At 42.6% G+C, this 27,012-nt stretch overlaps 1 protein-coding gene across 1 annotated transcript; it reads left to right on the top strand.

Annotated features, from left to right (window-relative positions):
- Window positions 1–26,828, top strand: CCR3 (C-C motif chemokine receptor 3). Its single transcript, XM_004453172.3, has 2 exons — window positions 1–71; window positions 23,636–26,828. Exons 1-2 carry the CDS (start codon window positions 47–49, stop codon window positions 24,724–24,726), a joined length of 1,116 nt encoding a protein of 371 aa, XP_004453229.2. The 5' UTR covers window positions 1–46; the 3' UTR covers window positions 24,727–26,828.
- Window positions 26,829–27,012: the final 184 nt, after the last annotated feature.

Below are 27,012 nucleotides of genomic sequence, written 5' to 3' on the forward strand. Positions count from 1 at the left end.
TGGTATCTGGGTTCCATGGTGACAAGACCGAAGCTCCCACGGATGCATGAAGGACTCCACTGAATTCGCAGGTACCGTCCTCTCTGTGCTGGTCTGGGTGAGAACTCACTGAAATGCAGCACAAGCTGCTTATTGAGAAGAGATTTCCAGGTAGACTGCCAGGCTTCCTGGAAAAGGGTGATGGAGCGGGGGGTCTGGGCAGGTGGTAAGCAACTACTCAGAGCCCTTAGACCACGGAGGGAGAGCCCCGGCGGTTGAGTTGGTAGTGCGGGGCCAAAGTGGCAGAGCGTGTTGCTAAATGTGGATCTTCATTTTCTTCTTGCTTTCTCCCATTTTCTCTTTATTTCTCTCATCCATATCTATATGACCGATATCTATATTTAACTCTATCTGTATAATCTCTACCTGTATCTATCATCGGTCTCCATCTCTATCTCAACATCGATGGATAAATATACACTTGAAGTTTTCATTGAAAATCCACGCTCAGACTGCTGGATGAATCAACTGATCGTTTCGTCCAGATCCAGCGCTTGGCTGGTTGCTTCTTCTGGAGCTCTGTTAGAGGGTGGCGACTGAGATCCTTCCCTAATCTTCAGGGAATCCCTGGATCAGGTGCTCATGGATGTTAGCCCTTGTTTGATAAGTGCTTCAAGCGAGGGCGGCGCGGGGGGTGGGTGTCTTTTGTACATGGGCAAGATGGGGGCTAAAGGGCATCGGTAGCTGTTTTCAGGAAGTGGTGATAATTACATTGCACCAGGCAGGCTGGGTTATTCTCCTGGCAGAAGAAATGTGAGCCCTCCATATGAGTCAATAAGAAAAAAGCAGTTATACTCTGCTCAGAGCACAGACTGATAATACAAAGAAAAGGAGATCTGAATGACTAATAACTCAGTGAAAAAAAAACAACCACCCTCAGTTACGATTAAATAATTAACTACAACAAAGACTTCGTTTTGCCTATCCAGGCGGCCAAGTATTGCTTTCTTTGAGCATTTCGCCATATTGATGGAGGCCCGTTGAGGACAGCGGCACCACCTGCTAGTGCCGAGTATGTAACAATGTTTTCCTGAAAACAATTTGACAAAATGGTATCCAAAGCCTTAGAAATAGGACTAGAGGGAGACACTATGTTTTGGGACATCTGCTTGAAAGAAATAACAAGAGTGCAGACAAAGATGTTCATTGCAGTCTTATTTATAATAGTGGGTATTGGGAGCAAGTTAATCACAGTAAGACAATGATTAAATAAATGGAATGCCACATGATAGTCATGACAAATTATGGCTTTGAGTAATTTTATTCACAAGGAACTAATGCAGGATGTAAAATTTAAAATATCAGAATACAAAATGATACATAGGTGTGGTACCAATTATAACATATGGTAAATGAAAAAAAGAGCTGCAGGTCTGTCTCGGGGACACAAGTGGAGGTGGAATACCAGGACCCCGCAAAAGGCAAGCTGAACCCGCCGGTCATGCTGGCCACCCCCCAATTTCAACTGCAGAGACTTACCTCCCTATGAAAAATTATTCTTCATGATCATCTCTCTCATGGAGAATCACCTTTCATCAAATAACATATCAGCTTTTATTTGTAAAAGTAAAAATCAGCTACATTTGTAGCACCTGCTATTGAAATACAAAGGGCAAGTCTAATTTTCCGAGGAGGAGATAGATAAAAATATCCACAATTACATGGCAGGTGTATGAAACCAAGTTACTTAAAACAAAGAGACCACAATTCAAGAATAAGTTGTAACCTTTGCTCTGGTCATTAATACTGATGATTGGCAGATGTGGCAGTCCATCTGCCACCCTAGGAAATGAATGTTGGGCAACACTTACGGCTTGGCCGAACACTGCATCGTTCGCATTTTCCACTTAGACAGGTTCTTCTTGGGAGGCCACTTTCTAGCCCACAGGGCAGCCGATTTGGCTCCTACTCCACAGTGGAGTTCTCAGAAAGCTCTTCTCCCTGTGTGGCTGAGTCCAGTTTCTACCAACGTCATCAAATCCTGCTCTCTGGAGAGTCTGTTCCCTCTTCTACAGGAAGAGCTATCACATCATAGACTTTTCTATCAGGAAGAAACTTAAAATACTGCCTAAGCCAATTCTCTAGTATAATATACTAGAAAGCTCTGGTCCAAGTCAAAGGCGTATAAGAAGTGGCAAAATTGAACTAAAATGAATTACTGCACACACAATTCTGAATCTCATCTACACAAGCAGTATCTTGCCTTGGCTTCTCCCCAAAGTGTTCCTTCCCCAGGGTGGATAGCCCTGGCTCCTCCACTCATCTTTTTTGGGCTAGGGTTTCCTCTTGACTGCATTTTAGTTTGTCAGTATTCACATTTATTGGCCTGCCTGGTATCTAACAAAATGTTCTGGAGATAGTCTGTGAAATGATCACTTCCCATAATCTGAAACAATACTTTTATTAATTAACCTAAATTCACATGCAGGAAGTTTTAGGTTTTTTTTTTTTTTTTATTTTAACCCCATCACAATTGAATCTTATGCAGTCAACTAGGATTTCAGGATTTTTTTTTTTCAGGAGTACTGATGGCCATTGTGGGTAACCTAAATGTCTATTAATAGGAAATTGATTAAAGTGTGGTCCATCCAGCTATTAAAAAGAATGGGTTCTACAAGTATTGATATAGAATGATGCCCAAGGTGCTTTGTATAGTTAAATGAGTCACAGAAAAACAGGTGTTTCATGCTTTTATTTTGTACAAAGGCTATCATACCCATTTATGTATATAAATGTATAAACAAATATCTGTAGGAACAGACAATAAACTCTCCTCTGGGGAAGGGAGGGGTTTGGGGGAGGAGAGAGAAAAGGAGACTTTACCTTTTATTCAATATTTTTGTATGAATTCTTTAAAACTAGTATATATTCATTTATTACTTTGGTAATTAAAAAACAATAAAAAGAAATACTGCTACCCTTCCAAAAAAAGAATAACCAAGAGTTTTCCAGGGAAACTTGTTGAGCTAATAGTCATATGGGAAAAGTATTGGGAAGCAGATGTGGCTCAAGTGATAGATTTCCGCCTACCATATGGGAGGACCTGAGTTCAATCCCTGGGGCCTCCTCGTGAAAAAGAAGAAGAGAAAGCGTGCCTGTGTGGCAAGCCAGTACCCACGTGGTGAGCCAAGTGCCTGCACGGTGAGCCGAGTGCCTGCATGAGTGCCCACATGGAGAGCCAAGTGCCCGTGCGGTGAGCCGAGTATCTGCATAAGTGCCTACACGGTGAGCCAGTGCCTGCACAAGTGAGTCACACAGCAAGATGATGACGCAACAAAAGAGAGACAAAGAGGAGAGTCAAGGTGAAGCACAGCAGAAACAAGGAACTGAGGTGGTGCAGCTGACAGGGAACCTTTCTCTACATCAGAGGTCTCCAGGATCGTATCCTGGTGAATCCTAGAGGAGAAAAAATGAGAAGAGAAGACAAAAAGAGAAATAGATACAGAAGATCACACAGCAAATGGCCACAGCAAAAACATCAGGGCGGGGGAGGGGGAAAGGGAAAATAAATAAATATTTTTTAAAAAAAGAAAAAGTATTAAAGTATCAGGAGTGTGTGAAAGAAAGGAAAGAGTGTATTAAAAAAAAAAACATAGAGGGAAACGGATGTGGCTCAACCAGCTGGACTCCCGTCTACCATATAGGAGGTCCTGGGTTCAATACCCAGGGCCTCCTGGTGAGGGCGAGCTGGCCCACTCAGCGAGCTGGCCCGTGAGGAGTGCCGGCCCATGCAGGAGTGCAGCGCCACACAGGAGAGCCGCCCTGCGTAGGAATGCCACCTTGCACAGGAAAGCTGCCTCATGCAGGAGTGCTCTCCCGTGTGGTAATTCGTTACTCCTCCTTCCCGTGCGCCCAGCAGCCTCCTGGCTGATCTCCTACCTTCTCAGCTGGTGCCTCCTCATGTCCCAGCCTCTGGCTTGGACCTGAGAACTTGGTCCTTTACGATCTACACTCACCACCCCCACCCCCCAGCCGTGATCCTGTCCAGCGTCACAGTGTTGATCACCATCACGAACTGACAAGGATCAAACTTAGATATCCAGCCCGGAGTTCTCCCCTGGGGCCATCTGTCCAGCTGCCTGCTGGATATTTCCACCCGAATGGCTTATAAGCATCTCAAACTTGACACGTGCCTAAGCAGGCTGGTTTTCCCACAGCCCTCCTCTTCTCAGCCAATGGAAAGAATTCTTCCAGCGGTCCAGGCCAACACTCTTGGAATCTTCCTTGACCACCCCCCCCCCCCCCATTTCTCATTTACCCTCCTCCTCTCTGTCAACAAATCCTGTTGGTGCTACCTACAGAACCTGTCCACTCCTCACCCGCTCTGCTGCTGCCCCCAAGGTCCAACGCAGCCCCCATCTGGGGCCTGGATGACTTTAACAGCCTCCTGTCTGGTCTGCTAGTCTCTAACGGTGCTTCCTCGGTCTATTCTCAACATGACTAGTGATCCTTTCTGTCCATATGTCAGAAGACATCGCTCCTTTAATCAAAACTCTCCAACGGTCACCACCTCGCGCAGGGAAAAAGCAAAGCTCTTCCACGACTCCGTGGCCCCCTTCGCCTGAACCTCCTGCCCACCCCCACCCAATTCGATGGACAAATTGGGCTGCTTCTGTTCAGCAATTGTGAATGATGTCACTACGCACATCCGTGTACAGGTGTCTGTTCACCGTATCTTTCTGATGCTCTCCTACCCCTCACCCCTTACTGCTTCTCTGACCACACTGGTCTTTTTGCTCATCCAGGAACACAGCCAGGCATTCTCCTATTCTGGAATATTTGCACATCTGTTCCTCTGCCTGGAACTCCCATCCCCCAGACGCCTTCCTGGCTCCTCCCCTCATCTCCATCAGGTCTTCGCTCTAGTGTCACTCAGTGAGGTCCTTCTTGATGACCCAATTCAAAATTGCCCCTCTCCAAACCCACCTCACTCCCTCTCCCACCTCCTACTTTATCTTTCTCCACAACGCTCGTAACCATCTGAGACACTGTACTTTTTGGGTATTTATTATCTGTTTCTCCTGACTATTAATAATAATGGTAATAAAAACTAAGCTCCATCAAACAGGGAGCTTTGTCTTCTGTTCATTGATGTGCCTTGTGCTCCCGGCACATCACACTGGTAATTAATATGTGTTAAACCACATCTGGGCGCTTGTCAGCCCCACCCAAGACTGAAGAGGAGACCAAGCAACCACCACCTCTAAACTTTGAAACAAAATTCAAATGCTTTGCCCCGTGCAGCTTTCACTTCAGCTTCTCAGGTCACGTGACAGTTGCAGTTTCGAGTTCTGATGTGCAACTCCTTCATCTTGTCATTTGCCTACGTTTTCAACCCAATCCCCTTGTAGAAAATGTGGTTGCCAAAGTCTTCCAGCTGTCCTGACTTGAAAGCACTTGCTTCCAGTTATGGTCTAATTGATAAGGGAATGCAGCAAAATGAAAAGTTTTATAACTTTAAAAATCACCAAAAACACAAAATATTATCCTTACCAAAACTTTTTTCATTTTTTGCCTATTGCTTTTTCTTTGTATATATTGTTTCACGTTGTTGCAGTCGTAGTTTATACACTTTATGCTCTCTTTCAGTTTTTTAAAATAGACTTTATTTTTCGAGCAGTTTTAGGTTTACAGAGAAATTACTCAGAATGTATCAAGGGTTTCCATACATTATCTCCTTCCCCTCAGTTTGCCCGATTATTAATACCTTGCATTAGTGTGGTACATTTGTTAACAACTGAGAAACAAATACTGATATATCATTATTAACTGAAGACCATAGCTTACAATAGGGCTCACTCTTTATGTTCTATAGTTTCTTGGGTTTACACAAATCATCATTATGGCATCATAAAGAATGCTTCTCTACCCGCAAAATAGCTTGTGTTCCAACATTGTGAATGTACTTAATATCTCTGAATTGTATACTAGAAAACGATTAATAATACATTACCATCATATACTTGAAAATGGTTAATAATTAACTACAGTTAATAATATAACTAATAACATTATTTCATAAATTGCAACAATAGTACCATATTAATACAAAATACTAATAATAGGGAAAATTGTAAGGGGATATATCAGGAACTCTGCTTTCTGCATGGCTTTTCTGTAAACCCACAACTATTCTAATTTTTTTTTTTAATTCAGTGCCCGTGCTTCACCTAGACATGCCTCCCCATCCCGCTTGAACCCCTGGCACCCACTGATCTTTTTACTGTTTTGGTAGTTTTGCTTTTTTTTCCAAAATGTCATATAGTTGGAATCATACAGTATGTGGCTTTTTTAGACTGGCTTCTTTTACCTAGCAATGTGCGTTTAAGATTCCTCCTTGTCTTTTTATAAATTGATGGTTCATTCTTTTTATCATTGAGGAATATTCCATTGTACGGATATACCATGGTTTTTTAATCCACTCACCTACTGAATGATATCTTAGTTGCTTCCGATTTTGGCTATTATGAACAAAGCTGCTATAAACCTTTGGTTGCAGGTTTTTATGTGGATATAAGTTCTCAACTCATGTGGGTAAATACCCAGGAATGCAATTGCTGGATAGTATGTGTAGCAGTTGGATATAATTGATGAATTCCAAAAAGAAATATTGGATTGTGCTTGTAATCTGATCTGTACCTGGGCATGACTGAGTTATGAGTAGGGCGTTGAGTCCCCATCCAGTCCCCTCCCCTTGGTGGGTAGGGCTTACAGATAAAAGGCATGGCAAATAACAGAGTTCAGGGTTTCTGATGCTGAAGACTTAAGCTGAAGCTCCAGGAAATAAGCTCGCAGAGGAAAGAAAAGCCAGCCCCAGGAAGGAAGGAACCTTGAAGCCAGAGAAAAGTAAGTCCCAGGAATGTAGGAACCCAGGAAGCCTAAACCCTTGCAGACGTCGGCAGCCATCTTGCTCCAAACAGACTTTGGTGAGGGAAGTAACTTAGGCTTTATGGCCTGGTATCTGTAAGCTCCTACCCCAAATAAATACCCTTTACAATGCCTAGCAGATTTCTGATATTTTGCATCAGTACCCCTTTTGGCTGACTAATACAGTATAGTATACCTTTGTTTGGCTCTTTTAGAAGTTTTTAAATTGCCTTCAAAGTTGTACCATTTGCATTCTCACCAGCATTTAGTGTTGTCAGTGTTTTGGATTTTAATCATTCTAGATCTGTGGTCATATATCATTATTGTTTTAATTTATAATTCTTTAATGACATATGATGTTGAGCATGTTTACATATGCTTATTTTCCATCTGTACATCTTTTCTGATGAGGTGTCTTTTTGGGTTTTATTTCTTCATTTTGCAATTGGGTCGGTGATTTTCTTATTGTTGAGTTTTTTGTTTTTAGGGATTTATTTTTTATTTATTTCTCTCCCCTTCCTTCCCCCCGCCCCCAGTTGTCTGCTCTCTGTGTCAATTCGCTTGGTGTTCTTCTGTGTCCACTTGCATTCTTGTCAACGGCACCAGGAATCCATGTCTCTTTTTGTTGTGTCATCTTGCTGCATCAGCTCTCCGTGTGTGCGGTGCCACTCCTGGGCAGGCTGCACTTTTCTTACACGGGGCAGCTGTCCTTGCAGGGCACACTCCTTGTGTGTGGGGCTCCCCTACGTGGGGAACACCCCTGCATGACATGGCACTCCTTGCACACATTAGCACTGCAAATGGGCCAGCTTACCACACGGGTCAGGAGGCCCTGGGTTTGAACCCTGGACCTCCCGTGTGGCCAGTGGACGCTCTATCAGTTGATCCAAATCCACTTCCCCTTATTCTTGAGTTTTAAGAGTTTTGTATATTTTGAATGTGAGTCCTTTACCAGACACATTTTACAAATGTTATTTCCCAATATATGGGTTGCATTTTCATTCTTTTAACATTGTCTTTTACAGAACACATTTTTAATGAGGCCCAACTGATCAATGGTTTTCTTTCATGGATCGTGCTTTTGTTAGTGTATCTAAAAAGTCATCTCCAAACTCAAGGTCATCTAGATTTACTACTGTGGTAACCTCTAGAAATTGTACGGTATTATGTTTTACATTTAGGTCTGTGGTCCATTTTGAGCTAACTATTGCGAAAGGTTTAAGGTTTGTGTCTAGATTCTTTTTTTTTTTTCCCACATGTGGATGACCAATTGTTTCAACACCAATTATTGAAAAGACTATCCTTTCTCTATTGAATTGTCTTTTTTCCTCTCGTCATGGGTCAGTTGACTATATTTGTGTGGCTCTGTTTCTGTACTCTCTATCCTGTTGTATTGATCTGTTTGTCTGCTCCCTCATGAATACTAAACGGTCTCAGTCACTGGAGTTTTATAGTAAGCCTTGAAGTCCAGTAGTCGACCAGTTTTGTTCTTCAGTATCACGTTGATACTCTGGATCTTTTTGCCTTTCCATATAAACTTTAGAATCAGTTTGTCAATATCCATAAAAGAACTTGCTGGGATTTGATTGGAATTGTGTTGAATTCATTGAGCAAGTTCAGAAGAACTGATATCTTAATAATATTGAGTCTTCCTATCCATGAACATGCAATATCTCCTCATTTAGTTGGATTTTCTCTGATTTCTACAATCCGAGTTTTGTAGTTTTATCATACAGATCTTTTACATATTTTGGGAGAGAGCATCTAGTTTCTCACCATTAAGTATGATGGTGGTTATAGGTTTTTTATAGGTATCCTTTATTGAGTTGAGGAACTTCCTTCTATTCCTAGTTTGCTGAGATTTTTTTTTATTATTATTATCATGAATGGATGGTGGAATTAGTCAAATTATTTTCTGCATCTATCAATATGATCAAATGATTTTTCTTCTTTAGTCTGTTGATATGATGCATTACATTAATTGATTTTCAAATGTTTAACCAGCCTCACATATCTGCAATAAATACTATTTGGTTGTGGTATATAATCCTTTTTATACATTGTCAGACACAATTTGCTAGTATTTTTCTTAAGAATTTCTCCACCTATATTCACGAGCAATTTGAATCTGTAATTTTCCTTTCCATTGCTCTAATGTCCATGGGATCAGTAGTGATGGTCCCCCTTTCATCTTCAATTCTGGTCTTAGTAATTTGTGTCTTCTTTTTTTTTTTTTTTTCCTTTGGGTGAGCCTGACTAGAGATATGTCAGTATTACTGATCTTTTCAAACAACTGGGTTTTGGCTCACTTATTTTCTCTATTAATTTTTTGTTTCCAATTTCGATGATTCATACTATGATTTTTATTATTTATTTTTATTATTTATCTTCTTCCATGTACTTTTGTTCTTCTCTTTTGAGTTTCCTAGGGTGGAAACTTAGATTATCGATTTTAATCTTTCTTCTTTTCTCGTATATGCATTTAATATTATAAATTTCCCTCTAAGGACTGCTTTTGCTGCATATCATAAATTTTGATAAATTGTACTTTCATTTTCATTTAGTTCAAAATATTTTAAAATTTCTTTTGTGACCTCTTATTTAAATCATGTGTCATTTAGAAGTGTGTGGCTTAATCTACAAATATTTTTATATTTTCCAGCTGTCTTTCTGTTGTTGATTTCTAGTTTAATTCCATTTTGATTTGAGAACTCAGAAAAGATTTCTATTCTCTAAAATTTGTTAAGGGGTATTTTATGGCCTAGGATGTGGTCTGTCTTGGATGTGAACGTGAGAAGGATGAAGAAGCTTGCTCGATCTGTTAATTACTAACAGAAGGATGTTGAACTCTTCAACCATTGTAGTGTATTTATATATTTTTCCTTGCAGTTCTCCCAGTTTTTACCTCAGGTATTTTGACATTATATTATTTAGGAGCATACACATTAAGGATTGTTACGTCTTCTTGGGGAAATTGACCTTTTTATCATTATGCAATGCTCCTATTTATCTCTGATAATTTTCCTTAATTGGAAATCTGCTTTGTCTGAAATTAATACAGCTATTCCATTCTTGCTTTTATTGGCATTAGCACAATGTATCTTTTTCCATCCCCTTACTTTAAATCTATCAGTGTCATTATATTTAAAGTGAATTTATCTATGCAGTCAACACAGAGTTGGATCTCAGGGTTTTTTATCCCCTTTGATAATTTCTCTTAATTATTGTATTTAGACCATTCACATTTAAAGTGATTATGGATATAGTTGGATTAATATCTACCATATTTGTCACTGCTTACTATTTGTTGCCCTTGTTCTTTGATTTCTCTTTTGTCTTTCATTGTTTTTCTGCCTACTCTGTTTTTGTTTTTTGAGGTAGCAGGAGCCAGGGATTGAACACGGGACCTCGTATGTGGGAAGCTGGTGCTCAACCACTGAGCCACACCAGCATCCCTGAGTTGGATTTTTCATTTGTTTTGCTTATTGTTTGTTTTTCAGGAGGCATCAGGAACCAAACTGAGGACCTCCTGTTAGAGAGGCAGATGCTCAACTGCTTGAGCCACATCCATTTCCTCCTCCGTTTTTTTTTTAAGATTTATTTATTTATTTATGCCCCACCCCACCCCATTGTCTGCTCTCTGTGCCCATTCGCTGTGCATTCTTCTGTGTCTGCTTATCTTTTCTTTAGGCAGCACAAGGAACTGTTCCTGGCACCTTCTGGTATGGGAGAGAGGTGCTCAATCTAATTATCTAAGAGCTATCTTGCACTCTTCATTATAGAGATCTCCTTCTTTAATGGGGTATAGATTGTTTTCTTTGTATTGTATGGGCATTTCTTAGTTTAGGGCAGTTTTAATGAGTCTTTGAACTAGCCCTCAGGTACATGGAAGGATGTAACATCCGACTGTTGTAAGCACCCCAGCTGAGATAATGAGGGAAGTTAGGATGGATAGTGCAACCCCTTTGCATTTTCCACACCAATTTTTTAGCCATCTCATGAGTGGGTTGCTAATGCCAGAATTCTCTGCTAATTCCTCAGATAGGGCTGATAGGCCTTGTAAAGCTTTAGTACAGTTCTGTCAGGGGCAGTGTTGTTGGAGATGAAGGTACAGCAACTATCTCCAATCATAACGCAGACTCCCCCTTTCTCAGCTAGCATCATATCTAAGGCCATTCTATTTTCCTATGCCATCTTCCTAGTAGCGTTTAGTTGTCCTGCAATTCCCTTAATTGTGTTTCTCATGTCATTAATAAATTTCTGTTGATTATAATAGATGTAATTAATGCAATCTACATTTTTATTAATGCTGATTCACCAGAACAAGAATGACTCAAACTCAGCTACGACTTGATTTTTAGCCTTAAATTCATCTGGGACTCTTTGGGGAACTCTTACATTGTCTAGATAGATCTGCTCATCAAAGGAACCAAGCAGACTCCTCTTTTCTCTCCCTCCCTGGGTTATTATTATTTTTTTTGTCTTTTCCAAATGTTATGGTGAATGGAATAGCCAATTGGACCAGAGCACAGGTCTCACCCCAACCTTCCAGGCAGTACCGGTCAGTGACGCCCTTTCCACAGTACCACCACAGGTCTGCTTGAGGTATGGCCAGACTGGAGGAATGGCCAGTGCTATCCGGGCTCACATTCCACACCTGTGTACACGAGCCCATGCTTTCGATGTCCTGGAGTCCTTTCCCTTGTCTGGAGAGACAGGCAGAGTGTTCCCTGGACCCAGGAGAGAGGCAGGTATGGCCTTGGTTTTTCCATTTCTGACCAGCGGGAAGAGAGATGACAACACACTACAATTTTCACGAGGAATAGCATTTTGGAAGAGGAGCACCATGCATTTGAACTCCCTGTCATGCTTTTCCATACCTAGTGGAAAGGGCACGATTTGAGCAGTGGGCCGGCCTGTTGGCATAAGCAAAACAGGTGCTTTTGTTCAGGCTCTGGGCTGTATATTTGGCCCATTCCACGCAGGCATTTTTATCTTCATACCCTATCTCTATTTCTAGTGTCTGTTTTAAGTCCTCTGCTTCAAGTATCCTGACCACCTTGGGGTCATTTTGAATTGGTTTCTGGCTGAGTCCTCTCTGACATCATTGGAGAGCCAACCAGAGGGGACTTCGCTGGTGTTTTGTGTAGTGGGGGAGGAAGGACCCACACCCAGAACCTCCCCAAAGGGTCTACACCAGCAACATCCACCCTCACCCCATAGACTCTTTCAGGGGAAGAATAATGGCAGTTGTTATGGAATCCATCTGCTTTTCTAATGGTCATTACGTTCGGGTTGCTCTAGGTTTTTGCAATCTGATGAAGTATTACCTTTATAAAAGGCTATTTTGCCTACCAGCGATTTCCACCATTCAGCATTGCCTCTCCTGGAGTCCCCAGCGTTCCTGGCGGTTCCCCGCCTTGTACTTGGTAGTCCACAATACAAGGGCCCAACTGATATGGTGGGGAGGTTGAGATAACCTTTTGGTGACTCTTGGCATAGATATTTATTGTGCCCCCTCAGCCACCACTGATATTCTAAATTCTTACAATATAGCAATTGGCAAGCATCAAACTGCCCAGTTTGGGACTCTAGGCCTTCAGTTATATTTATTATTAATTTAACAGAGCTCATCATGCCCTAAATCTGGAACATCATAGCCAGTACAATTATTTTCACTCTCAAACTGAGCTTTAAACTTTCCATCTGTCAGTCTCTCCAGGCACTGGGTCAAGTGGGGAATGACTGTAGCCTGTCTTCTAACTGGAGGGATGTTTTTTTGCAAAGTTTATTGATACAGGGGCCATTAGTCCTTCCCCCTTTTTGATATGCTCTCCCAACTATTGTCCTTTCAGATTGATCCTTCAGGGATCCAAGGTTGAAGTTTTTTTTCAGGATTTCAGTGAAGTCGGGGGTACTTATCGCCTGGTTCAGGTACTGGTCCCTTTCCTGGGGTGTAGTGAGTCCAACCTTTTCAGCTGTTTGGACGGCCGTTTCGGCTGTCAGCAAATTGTGGCAAGGTCCCTCCCAGGCCGGTTGGAGTTTGGACTTTTTCTATGACTTGATTAGGACCCACCTGCTAGGTTGGTGTTGGTAGACTGCAAATTTGAGAGGTGGAGTCTGAGCCAGCAAACTACGATGTCTGAGGGATGACAAAGTAGAAGACAAGGCCAGTACATACATGTAAAGAAAGAGCTCTTTCAACTGGAAGAAGCGGAGTTCTCGGGTTTCCCAGGGAAGGGCAGACCAGAGAGCATTTCACAAGGAGAAATTCCCAGTTCCCTCCTAGGCGCAGTCCAGACTCTTAACTGAGCTCTAGGTAGACATTTAACCCATGGAAATTTGGTTTCCAAGACCCATTTAGAGAGACTTTTTTTAAGGTTTGGTTCATTCTCTCCACCTTCCCAGAGGATGGCGGGTGCCAGGTTGTATGGAAGTTCCATGTGACACCTCAACCCTGCATAATATTTTGCAACATTCTGGGTGTAAAGTGACTACCATTGTCTGAATCTATATTTTCTCCTAGCCTATAACGGGGAATTATTTGGTCAAGGATAATTTTTGAAGTCCCCGATGCTGTAGCTGGGGCTAGAGGGTATGCTTCTACCCATCCTGTCAGGTGATCCACAATAACCAGAACATACTTTAGTCAACCTTCAGAGGGCATTGCAGTAAAATCAACCTGAATGCTCTGGAATGGTCTGAGGCCGGGCTCCCCCCGCCCTGGTTATTGCTTTCTTAAAGCTTTCTTATTAACTTTTTGATGGATGATGCACTGTTCGCTTATTTGTTTCGCTTTCATATAGAGGCCCATGCACTCAAAATGTTTAAGAACCAGATCACACATGGCCTGAACCCCACAGTGACTTCCTTGGTGCAAAACCACTAGCACTTCCCTCTTTATTTGTTTATTCAACATCTGCTGGCCATCTGGGAGGAGCCACTGCCCTTGGCTATCTAAGGTCATCCCCAATTGTTCTAGTTCGTTTACCTCCTTTTCAGAGAATACAGGGATTCCAGTTTCTTTGGGGATGGAGGGTATCAGGACCATCAGTTCCAGAGGGGAACAGAGAGAAGCCTCTTTGGCCTTTTCACCAGCCAATATGTTGCCTTTTGCTTCAAAAGGGTGATATTTCTGGAACCCATTTATATGTACTATGGATATTTCTCTTGGTAAGAGCAGACTGGCTAACACTTGTTTTACCAGTTCCACATGGACTAATTCCTTCCCTCTGTTATTGACCAGTCCCCTTTCTTCTTAAAATTTTCCAAAATGTGGACCGCACTAAAGGCAAATTTGGAATCAGTGTAGACCGCACCTTTTGTTTCTTCTAACAATTTAAGGGCTTGATTTAATGCATACAGCTCACAATTCTGAGCCAACCAATCATTGGGCAGCCAGCCAGCTTCTTTCACCTCACAAATTAGCCCATTCATAACAGCATTGCCACTGTGCCTTTTTCCTTCCAGGACCCTAGAAGATCCATCGATGAGCAACTTTCCCCCTGCATGTAAGGGAAGATCCTCTAGGTCAGGCTGGGCTCAGGTTTGATATTCAGTGAAATCTAAACTACCATATTCAGGAGTTTTTACCTGGTTGAGCCCTTTCTGGAGGAAAGAGGCTGGGTTCAGACTATGATCTACTGTCAGTGCTAAATTGTCTTTTTTCATTAGAATTGCCTCATGTTTTAGAATTCGGGAATCTGTTAGCCACTTTCTGCTTTTTGAGACAAAATAGTCCTGACCTGATGAGGGGTGCTAACAACTAAGGCCCCTCTGAAGGTCAGTTTTCTGCTTTTTCCACCAAGAGGGTGGTTGTTGCAACAGTCTGAACATACGCTGGCCATTCCCTGGAGACAGGGTCCAGGATTCTGGAAAGGAAGGCCTCCCCAGATCTGGGTTAGGACTCCCAAGGCTGTCCCCTTATCTACTCTAACAAACAGACAGAAAGGCTTTTTGAGGGAGGGGAGGGCTAGAACAGGGGCTTGCACCAATGCCCGTTTGAGCCCCTCTAAGGCCTTTACTTCCCCCTCCTTCCAGTCTAATTTGTCATGCTCCTCCTCCTCCAACAGTTTTTGATATAACCCCTTGGTTTGGGATGCATAAGAATCTATCCATAATCTACAACATCCCACCAATTTCAAAAATCTTAGTTCTCTTTTGGTCTGGGGAAGAGGTAATCTAGTAATGGCCTAAATTCTTTTTGGATTTATCTTCCTCCTTCCCTTACTAATGAGATGGCCCCCGTATTTGACTTCCCTTTCTACCAATTGTAGCTTACGTTTGACACTCTTAGCCTTTGCTCTCCCAGGAAACTGAGTGAGTTCTTTGTAGCTTGGACCACCTGCTTCTCTTCACCTGAGATTAGCAGATTATCTACGTATTATAAAAGGGAAGTTTCAGATGGGACTACACATTTCTCTAATATTTTTTCCAGTTCCTGCCCAAAGAGGCTGGGGGATTCTGTGAATCTTTGGGGTAGAACTGTCCACTTATACTGCTGTTTTCTTTTGTTAGAGGGGTCCTCTCACTCAAAGGCAAACAAGTCCCTACTTTCTGGATCCAGGGGACATCCTTTAGATCTATTACACTAAACCATTTATGATGGTAGGAGATCTTACTGAGGAGAATGTATGGGCTTAGGACTCCTGGGAGTTGAACGTGGACAATTTGATTGACTGGCCCTTAGATCTTGTACCATCCTCCAACTAACATCTGATTTCTGAATGGGTAAGATAGGAGAATTGAAGGATGACATACAGGGCTCCAAGAATCCATCCCAAAGGAGACCTCTGATGATGGGTTGAAGTCCCTGCCTCCCCTTAAGGGGCATAGGATATTGTCTTCTACAAATAACTTCCCCTTCTTTCTTCAATTGATCTTAATAGCGGAAACCTGCAAACCCCCCCCCTCCCCCCAGTACCTTCTCTCACCCACACATCTTCCCCGATATCTTTTTCATCTTTTTCGGTGATCATAGCTAAGACTACTTCTATCTGCCCACCCTTACTTCCACATCCAGACCCATGGATACTATTAAGTCCCTTCCTAGCAAATTACTCCCAGCTTCTGGGATGCACAATAAAGGACCTAAAATTTGATTGCCCTTCCAACAAATATTAGTGGGTGAAAGAATGGGGACTTCAAATCCTTCTCTTTTTACCCCTGAGACTGTAAGGGAACTGCCAGGGAGTTTGGCCCTTTCGGGGAGATGGCCCACAGAGGATTGCGCTGTCCCGGTGTCCACTAAAAATATAATTTCTTCCTGATATGGGCCCACTCTTAGATTTACTAAAGGCTCTGGTGGGCTCGCCTGGTGAGTCCAAGGAGGCTTGGACCCCCTAATCCCTCAAAATTCATCAGGGGTATGACTCGACCTTCTTTCTTTAAATTCAGGCACACCCCCTTGAAATGGCCAGGATTCCTACAGTGATAACCCCCTGTGGAGCCTTGCCTTATCTTAGTTGACCCAGCCTGCTCCCCTATCTCATCTCCGTCTGCCCCCTCCCTTCCTTGCTCCTAATCTTTTTTGGACCATGTGGTTAACTGTGCTCATCATGACTTTGGCTTTTTGCTTCTGCTTTTCCTCCTCTCTCCTTATAAATACTTTCTAGGACTCTCTCAACAACTCTTCCAATGGCTTATCCATCCATCCTTCCATTTTTTAAAAACTTCTTCTGGATATTAGGCCAAGACCCCTTCACAGAGCTGACTTTTAACTTTCTCTGAGCCAAAGGGTCATCGGGGTCCGTCCCTGAATATCTCCTCACTTGATCCCTCAGTCTTTGCAGGTAAGCAGAGGGAGTCTCTTCCTTCTCTTGAGTTACCTCAAAGGCCTTATCCAAGTTTTGAGATTTGGGTACAGCCAGTTTGATCCCCTGTATCATGAGGTCTCTAAGATCTTTCATCTGGGCTCTATTCCCCTGGTCATTATTATCCCACTAAGGGTCTGTGTTTGGAACTCCTGTTCTTCTGCCATTACGCCCTGTCTGGGCAGATGCTGCCTTTCCCACTCCTTCATAGCTGCCCTCCGCACCATTCCTTTTTCTTTCCCCATAAAGAGAATATTCTGTATGGACAGAGGTTCAGGCCAGGTATATAAGCTGGGGCCTGGGATTGATCTCCTTGTTCAGCCAGCCCTGCCAGATCTTCCATGACGGATTTCATCTCTTTGTGAAGCTCCTCACTTCAGAACTCATCAGTGGGGCACTTACATAGCCCATCTCCCTGGCCCCATCGGTACTTCTTTCAGTGGATATAGAGGCTCATTGGGTTCTGCTCTTTCACCCTCTATTCTTCAGGTGCTCTGGGGAATGAAAAATTTTGTATATCTTTCTTACAGTGTTGCAGTTCTTTCCTCAGAGCTGTTGGTGGGTTGTAACCAGTGGGGCTGTTGGCCCTGCTTGATTCTCTGGTTAGAATGGGCTCTATTGGACCCTCTAAGTCTACTGACATTTGCCCTGGGAGAGAAGGGGGAAAGTAAGGAGGAGGAGGTTCAACAAGGGGTCCCAGGCTTTAGTTTCTGAAACCTTAGTTTCTGCAGGCTTAGTATCTGGGTCTAGATTTTCAGCTTTCATAGGATAGAGGCCCTCTTTCCCTTTAACCAGCACACGGCGTAGTCAGACTCTTCTTTGGAGAAGGGTGTTTTCCCATTAACATACAGTACAAGGTCTGCACAAAGCCAATCCTCATCTGCCCTGTATTTTGGCCAGAATACGTAGCGTGGTAAAGTACTTTCCTTGGTCCAGGTACAACAGCAGTATTTCATCATTTTCTTCTTGTCTTTTCCCTTGGTCCAATCACTATCAGTCTAACGCCTTAACATCCTCCCTAATGGACTATCCAGAGGAATATCTCTGAAGAATCCTACAGATACTCCCTTTTCCTTTTTCCCAGCCAACCAACTGCCTCTATTTCCCATTCTGAATCTTGTCTGGGTTTCTTTCTTTTTAATCTTTTCACTTTGTCCGACTCCAACCCTTCCCCTCGCGGGGAAAGGGAAACGTGAATTGGAACTCCACACTCGCTTTGCACAGTATGTTGCACGTCTCAGGCACGCACAATCAACCTCAGACTCATCAGAATTCCTGACCACCAAGGCAATACTTAATAGCCTTTTTCTTACCTTGGTCCATGCATGGAGTTACCTGGTCCACAAGAGGCAGATTTTCATGTCCCTTTTTCTCATCCACAATCAGCAGATCTAAGCATCTGACCTTGGGTCCTTTGGCTGCCCCCATCAGTGGAGTTCAAGACCACTTAAGCAGGGGGGCATGCCTCCCTGTCATCCATCCCGGGGGTCCACTCTCTAAAGCTTCAGATTCCGGATGAGACCCCAAAGTTGTTAGAAAGAATTCTGGACCTGGAAGAAAAATAAGGCTTACCTGATTATGGAGAAGAAAAGAATTTATTATCAATTTTGCAAGAAGGGGCGCACAACCAGAAAATGTGGCTGGCATGCCCAACTAAAGAAATTGATACAAGTTATACCCCTAAGCCTATCATACAAGCCCTCCCTGCTTTCCCATTGATTGGATACTTCAGAGATTACATAGCCTGAGAGGTCTAACTTTCCCATGCAAGTCCCTCAGACTTTGATTAACAGTTTCTCTTATCACATTCCAGCAGTGTTAGCTTTTACTTGCTCTTTTACCAAATAAGGAATGGAATTTAGTCCTGATTTTGAATTGACATGGTTTTCTTTGTCTAGGACCGGCTTAGGCTGATTTCCTTCATTTCTGTTTAACTCGGGCATGGGTGGCTTATGCAATGGACTCCAGGTTACGTTAATTGTATTCTCCCTGCTTTATATTACCTTTATGTGAAAACTAAGCTTATCCATGTTTTTTACATATGTGGCAGGGGGAGGCAACCTTCCATAATCCCATGACTAGGTCTTAGTGTAATGGGCCTGTGTCCCTGGGCTGTGATCGTCACAGATTTTTCACCTGATAGGTGGGACAAGAAGGATAGAGCGGGTTGGAGTTGGGTATTTCCCCACCCCAGGTTGACAGGTTCTGGCAAAATAGTTAACCTTTGAGGGAGTCCCTTGATAAGAGGCAGAACAGTTTGGGCATATTTCACAATGGTTCCTTTCTTCTCCTCTTGCTGGAAGTCCAAGAGGAGTCTTCACCATGAGAACCTGGTTGGGGCTCTTAGAGATAAAACTCATGAAAGTGTGCACCCTTCCCCTCCAAGTCTTTAAGTCTCAAGCTAGTCCACACGAGCCTCCTGCAATTTCTCAACTGCAGTTTGAGTGCTCCTTCCTGTACTGCCTCTGGCAATCACGCTTCTGCTCCTGAGCTGTCTCTATATCTGCCTCTCTCTAGACTTCAGGGCAGCAGCTTGTCCTGGGACCTTAATTCTCTGATGGATCTACGAGGAGTCTTTTCCTGTTCTTAGGGTGGGAATGGTGACCTCCAAGCTCTTTACATGCCAGGATGGCAACCAGAAATCTGGATTCTACCTGGTCTCAGTGCTAGTTATGGGTACATAATGGTCTGTTGTGTAAATGAAACAAAATTTATTCAAACTACCCTTCAAGTGTTAAGCATTTAGGTTGTTTCCATTTTTTTCTATTATGAAAATGATGCAACAATGAACATTTTTGTTCATGTTGTTATTTTGGTTTGTTTGACTTTTTTTCTTTTAAGGTAAAAGCCTAAGAGTAGAATTATTGGATCAAAGCTATGAGTATTTTGATCATTCTTGTTATAAATGCGCATGTTATTTTAAAAGCTTATTGACATAAGTTATATTGTATCAGCTTTAAAAAAGTGTTCCAGTTTTATTGCCACCTCACCAACATTGATAGTTGTCACTTTAATAACTATTTTTTTTTTGCTAATTAAAATGATATTCAAAAATTAAATGTGTTTTCTAAAGGAGGGTCTCCAATTCTAGGTTCTAATTTCAATTCAGCTGTGCAACATCTGTTAAAATTGGTGAATGTAGATACATAGTTATTAATATGGAAGGTGTCCATTACATATTGCAGAGTAAAAATGTAGGTTAATGTAAGTTGCAGGAATATATATATTTATATCTATTTTGCATTTTAAGAGTGGGAGGTTGATGCATTAGACCATACAGATTCATGTTAAGGAGTACCTGGCCAAAGAAGAATGGAGGGGAGCAGCTCTATTCCTTCTGACCCCAGCCACTGTGAGAAGAGACAGTGGTGAGAGGGAGAAACGGTTGCACCTGTGGTCCCTAGCTCCCCCACCTGGGCTGTGGCCAGAGCTGAGCAATGTGAGGTGGCTGTTAGATAAGTTTAGGAGAACACCAACAGGCAGCTCCGTATCCACATGGTGTCCAGGGCAGGGAAGCTGGTGGTCAGGGAGAAAAGGTCTAGTTGGCACCCCTGAGTAGTCCTTGGTTTCTACGTGGCATGGGCAAGGAATCAAGAGCTGCGTTCTGCCTGGATACCTGCCAGTCCAGGAGAAACACATGGCCCGGGCCAGGGTCCTGCTGCAGATGTGGCAGTAACAGAGGGGCTTCTCCATTCCAGCCAGAGCTGAAAGGCTGCTCCACCAGATGGGAGAGGTCACTATGCTCAGAGAAGGCTGAGAATAAGTGGGCCATTTGTCCACTAGCCACAGGCCGTCACAGTGGACCAGGTCACCCCAACTCAGTGGACACCAGCCACATAAATCAAACACCAGGGCAACCCCTCCACTCTCGGCCCCATGCCTCAAGTCATGCTGGCCCCTCCCTCACATCCCAGCTGCCATCTTAGAAAGGACCAATGGGAGAAGATAAGTAACAGAAATTATCAGCTGGCAACAAGAAGGAGAATAAAGCCTAAAGTCACTGCTCAAATGAATGGGTCAGGCTAAGTTTTAAACCACTTAGGAGTAAAATTTATGAATCTTTTTTCTTGCTCCCCAGCAGATGGGAAGCTAGTAACAGAGATCAAAACAGTTTGGGAGACTAAAAAAACTTCATTTACATTCGATAACTGAGTTATACTGTGAGTAATTTAGTGAACCAGAAAAAAGGGTACCATCTCCTTTTTGGTAAACTTGTATACATATTTTGTATGTATGTCTGCATAAAGAAGTGTAACTGTGGTAAACTCTGCATGGCGAGATGCAGAATGGTTTTAATTTTTATGCTTTTCATTATTGTTGTTTATTTGTCTACTACTATCATATCATCTTTCCAAAATTCAGAAAAGGCAGTTTTAAAAGCTTAATTCAGGTCTCCTTACTATTTCATACTGGTTTAGTTTCCTGGCTGCTAAAACAAATACCATAAAATGGAATTCAGCCTACCACACAGACCTAAATATACGTGTCTTGATTTGCCTGGGTAGACTGAAGATAACCACATCAGTTTCATCTCTCTGACTCCATGTAGCCAGTCGTCAAGCTGCTCTAGAGAAGCTCCATGCTTTTCTAGGCTTGCCCTTTAGACCCAAACACCAGGATTCTATGCTTTGCCGTGTTGGTCACATTGATTTTATGGAAGTGATGTGTGACTCAAAGACACCTTCCCAAAGCTGAGCAAAGCGTTAGCGAGTTTCCAAAAAATGTTTGACCTGTTTTTAATCACCCTGGAAGAAAAAGTGTGGTACAAATAATTAATGGTGAATCAAGGTCACTATGCCTTTGCCCTCCCAAGGAAGCAGCTCTGTTCCTTTCTTGCTTTAGACACTAAAGTTTAGAAGGACATTCTGTGACTATAAATGCATAAAAGAAAAAATGATGGGTGCAGTTTTCTCAGCTGCTGTGGATGGTGCCACTAGAAATAAGAATGCTGATTAGATTATTCAAATCAGTTGCTCCTCGATTTCTTTTTTTACCTCAAAACCTCAGAATGTGTTACCAACCAGAGGAAGATGTGCTGGGACAGACCCACCAAAAAGAGATGAACAAGTTCTAGCTTGAAGCTGGTACCCCAGAAAAGCACGTCTGGCCAGCTGGGCTAGCTTTGCTATCTGCTTTTTTGTTAACTCTCCACCATCTCCATTCCAGTGGTGGGGGCTCTTGTAAATGGGACCTTTTGATGAGGTTATTTCAGGGAAGGCATGGGCCAGCAGTTAGGATGGGTCTGAATCCCACTATGAAGGCCTTATAGGCAAGGTCACTGAGAGAGAAAGAGCCACAGGGAGCGGCCAGACAGTGGACATCAGTGCAACCCGGAGTAGAAAGGAGAAGCCAGAGGCTGCCATGTGGTAGAAAAGCCAAGAACCAGGCATCTCCAGCAGCCAGCCCCACAATGCCACAGTCTTCTGGGAGGAAGATCGCCTTGATGACGCCTTGGTTTTGGACCTGTCCTAGCCTTGAAACCATGAGCCAATAAATTCCCACTGTTTAAGCCGAGCTGCTGCATGGTATTTGACTTAGCAGCCAGGAAAATGAAACTGAACCATACCTTTTCCTAATTTCATTTGAAATGATTTCCCATTGCCTTTCTTTCACTCCTGCTTCCTACCAATTTTACAGTTTCTTAGAGTGTAAAATATGATCTCTCACAGGCTCTCTCATTTGATCTTCATGATAACCCAAGTGGTATCATTATCCTTATTTTGGAAATAAAACGAGGCTCAGAGAGGAAAGGGCTTTCATTCAGCTGGCGAGAAGGCCTAGGAGTGGCTCTCTCAGCTCCAGTCCTCAGCCTGCACTCACTTTTGACTACACAGAACACTGGGTGCTGCCCTTGGGAGTCTCAGCATTCTTTTAAGAAGTAAACCGAATTCCTTGCCATTGGCCCCAATCATTGCATTTCTAAGACTCACCTTGAAGAAAGCCCATTGCCTTATATATTCATGTCCTCATACCCATCCCTTCCTCAGAAAAAGAAGAGAGCCAGTAGGACCTTCTCCAAGGAGGGGCAGTGCATGGGTTAACTGGCCTGCACAGGGCTGCTTCCCAGCCTGTTGATCTTTTTCTCCAGTGAAGCCTATAATCTTAAGAAAAGCAGGTATTGTCCCTAGCACCTGTGGTCTAAAAATGGTCAAGTCTAATAAGAAATCCCATTGACTAAACCCTCTTACTGAGCTCTTTTGTGAAAGAGGCTCTTGGCACATGATTGCCTTATCTTACATTTTCAGAAAATGGACGTATCTGGAGCTCCTTATAATTATACTTATTGTAATTGTTACAATAATTATAATAGCTTAGTCTTTAAAAATTAAACTTAAAAAATAACTGCATTCGAATCTAATAAGGAGAAAAGTGGACATAGGAGACTGAAGATCTAGCCCCAATATCTGTACTTGCTTATTAGAGGATTTGGGGTAAATTACTGAATTTCTTTAAGGTTCAATTTTCATTTGCCATAAGCAGTCTTGGAGAGGGATAGTTATTTGTAATAATAATCATTACCATTATCACAAGTATTTGCTTTTTATATAGGTAAGATAGTGATTTTGAAAGTCATCTATAAATTATAAAATACAAAAATGCAAATATCTTAAAAGACACAACATATTATTGTTATAAATATCCAATGGATGTATTTGGATAACCAACCTGTTTTTCCCTGTTTTGTATTTGCCCCTTCAAAATGCTTTCAGAAATCATGGATTATGCTGACTTTCGAAATGCCACATCTTTCCTTCCTGACTTCTCTTCGTAGTTTCTCTGATAAACTTTGAAATTTATGCTAAAGGACTTCTAACATGTACAGATATGGAATCTTTGTTGAGCAAATGACTGATGTCTTTCACAAAGAGTGATCACACCTAATTATGGAGCTTACCTTTTTTCTTCTTCTGTCACAGGAACAAGCCACATGATGAACTCAATGAATGAGACTGAAGGCAAAGTTGAGTTCTTTGGGACCACCTCCTTTGACTATGAGTTGGCGCTGCCATGTGAAAAACTCAATATCAAGGATCTAGGGGCCCAGTTCCTGCCCCCGCTGTATTCCCTGGTGTTCATCCTGGGCCTGCTGGGCAACATGGTGGTGGTAGTGATACTCACGAAGTACAGGCGGCTCAGAAGTATGACCAACATCTACCTGCTCAACTTGGCCATTTCTGACTTGCTCTTTTTACTCACTCTCCCATTCTGGATTCACTATGTTGCATGGAATGAGTGGAGCTTTAGCCATTTCATGTGTAAGTTCCTCTCTGGGCTTTATTACATAAGCTTGTACAGCGAGATCTTCTTCATCGTCCTCCTGACCATCGACAGGTACCTGGCCATCGTCCACGCGGTGTTTGCCCTGCGGGCCAGGACCGTCACCTTTGGTGTCCTCACCAGCATCGTCACCTGGGCCCTGGCCGGGCTGGCAGCCCTCCCTGAGTTTCTCTTCCATGAGTCTCAAGAGGAGTATGGAAAACTCATCTGCAGTCCCCTTTACCCAGAAGAGGAAGAGGACACCTGGAAGCGTTTCCATGTTCTGAGAATGAATATCCTGGGTCTCGCTTTGCCTCTGCTCGTTATGGCCGTGTGCTACTCAGGAATCATTAAAACGCTGCTGAAATGCCGCAATAAGAAGAAGTACAAGGCCATCCGGCTCATTTTTGTCATCATGGTGGTCTTCTTCATTTTCTGGACACCCTACAACCTGGTTCTCCTCTTCTCTGCTTTTCAAATTGTCTTCTTCGAGAACAACTGTGAGCGGAGCAAACAGCTGGACCTGGCCTTGCTGGTGACGGAGGTGATCGCCTACACGCACTGCTGCGTCAACCCCGTGATCTACGCTTTCGTCGGCGAGAGGTTCCAGAAGTACCTCCGCCACTTCTTCCACAGGCTCGTGCCTGTCTACCTGAGCAAATACATCCCGTTCCTCCTTAGTGAGAAACTGGAAAGAGCCAGCTCTGTCTCCCCCTCAACAGGGGAGCAGGAACTCTCGGCAGTGTTTTAGGTCAGATGCGGAAAATTGCCTAAAGGAGATGCGCTGGCAGGATGAAACAAACACATGGTCAACCACACCTGATTTCTAGACCAGTCCTTTGAACGCCCAACTGCAGCACTGAAGCTCTTGAAGACTTAAAATATGTGCCCATTGGTGGTAGCATGTACGTGCACCCTAGGAAGGTTTTCCAGAGGTCAAGGACTAGGCAGTTCATTTTATCTCAGCCCTGAAAAGCAGAGCTTTGCTTGATTCTCTGAAGAGTTGCATGAATTCTAATGTACCTGTTTATTAGATAGTTACTATATGAAACTACACATGGGTAACAATTTTCATATTTTAAATCTTCACTTCAGCCAGCTATTGATTTAAATGAAATATATTTCACAAAATACAGTCAATACTTTATCTCTTTATGTACCTATCTCTTTCCTTGTCTGATGAAAAGGCTTTTTAAAAAATACATGGAAATGCACCCTCAAACAACACAAAGGTGTGTCACACCTGTTCTAGGTATTCTTTTTTTTTTAAGGCTTTTTAACTTTTTAAAATTTTTTTTAATTTTTAAAGATGGTTTAGATTGTGTAAATGTTGCATTAAAAAAATAGGGGATTCCCATATACCCTACTCCCTCCCTCTGCCACACTTTCCCACATTAACAACATCTTTCATTAGTGTGGTACATTTGTTACAACTGATGAATACATATTGAAGCATTGCTACTAACTGAAGACTATAGTTTATAGTTTATACTCCATCCTGCACAATTTTGTAGGTTATGACAAAATATATAATGGTCTGTATCCATCATTGGAATATCATGCGAGAATGTCATGCAAGACAATTCCAATGTCCTGAAAATGCCTCCATATTACACCTATTCTTCCCTCCCCCACCCCTCAGAACCACTGGAGGCCACTGCCTTTATATCAATGATAAAAGTTCTTCCATTGTTAGAATAATAATGCCAACTTTAGTCCATTGTTCACTCCCCAATCTTGAGGATTTGGGGTGGTGATTCCCACTCTGGTTCTAATAGAGATGGGGCTTAGATCCCATGGGGTTGATGGATGGAAATATCTTGTTTGCAGTTACAGACACTCTCTGTTCCTTGGGCAGGCATTATCCATCATCATTTCCTAGTTAGTTGTCATGGGTGAGTCCAATGAACTGGAGATTAGGTGTTGCAACTCTGCTGAGATTCGGGGCTCAACTGGTACATGGACAGTCTCCAGAACATATATTTAACAAGTGTAGTGCTAATTATGGGTTCAAATAAGAGGGGCAGAAGAGCCATGTGTAGGGAAATTATAAATGAAACTAACCCTGTTACACTGGGGAGCATAAATTCCAAAGTAAAACCCACTGACAGGGTGCCAAATTCCTGAGCTTGTCTGCCCTGCTTATAGTGTCTGGATGTCTCTAGAGCCCTCAGGAGCCCTGCTGTTTGAGTCACTGTTGATAAGTGTAACCTCTACAATGACCACCTGACTCACTTTGAAATCTCTTAGCCATAAAAATGCATTTATATTTACTATTTCCCCCTTTTGGTCAAGGTATATGCGTTGCTAGCTAGCTGGTGCTTGGTAATAATCCCTCAGTGCCAGAGAGGCTCAACCCCAGGAGTCATGTCCCATACCAGGGGGAAAGTAATGCCTTAACATGCTGAATTTGGCTTAGAGAGAGGCCACATCTGAGCAATAAGGAGGCTTTCAGAAGGTAACTCTTAGGCAGTATATAATGCTAGGCTAAGTTTCAATTTCACCAGAAAAGGTTCATAAGTACAATCATCGAATCAAGGGCCTGGCATAATAATCTGGCTTCCTTCACCAGGCCCATGTACTCTGGGAATTCTTGCCATTCTATTGGAGAATGTATCAGGACTTCCCAGGATGGGAACCTTTTGGTTATTTTGTGGGTCTCCACCTACCAAGACAATGCCCCATAAACACTTGAACATATTCATATGCTATAGAGGCATGCCCGAGGTGACTCCCTCCCCCACATCCCCCATCACTGACACCCTGTACCAGTTATCCTCCCCTGACACAGTTGTGACATTTATGTATTCAAAACCTCCCCAAAAATGAAGCCAACAAAATAACCAAATAAAATTAAGAAGAAAATAGAACAATAAGAGTTTTTAAAACAACAAATAAAATACAAAAAAAAATAAAGAAATTTGAAATAATATAAAAATTTCTAGGCATTGTGTCTTTCATCACTGTAATATCTGTTGTCTTGCATGGGTAGTGACAATTTCTTCCTTTTATTCCCTCAGTGTCTTATTTTTTTTTC

This window comes from Dasypus novemcinctus, chromosome 26, assembly GCF_030445035.2.
Source record: "Dasypus novemcinctus isolate mDasNov1 chromosome 26, mDasNov1.1.hap2, whole genome shotgun sequence".
In the NCBI taxonomy this organism is placed as follows: domain Eukaryota; kingdom Metazoa; phylum Chordata; class Mammalia; order Cingulata; family Dasypodidae; genus Dasypus; species Dasypus novemcinctus.

Excerpts from the sequence above, each read along its gene's own strand:
- CCR3 (XM_004453172.3), top strand. The coding sequence starts at position 47 with ATGAAGGACTCCACTGAATTCGCAG. Across the intron at positions 72-23,635 it reads GGACTCCACTGAATTCGCAG|GAACAAGCCACATGATGAAC; the intron begins GTACCGTCCTCT and ends CTTCTGTCACAG.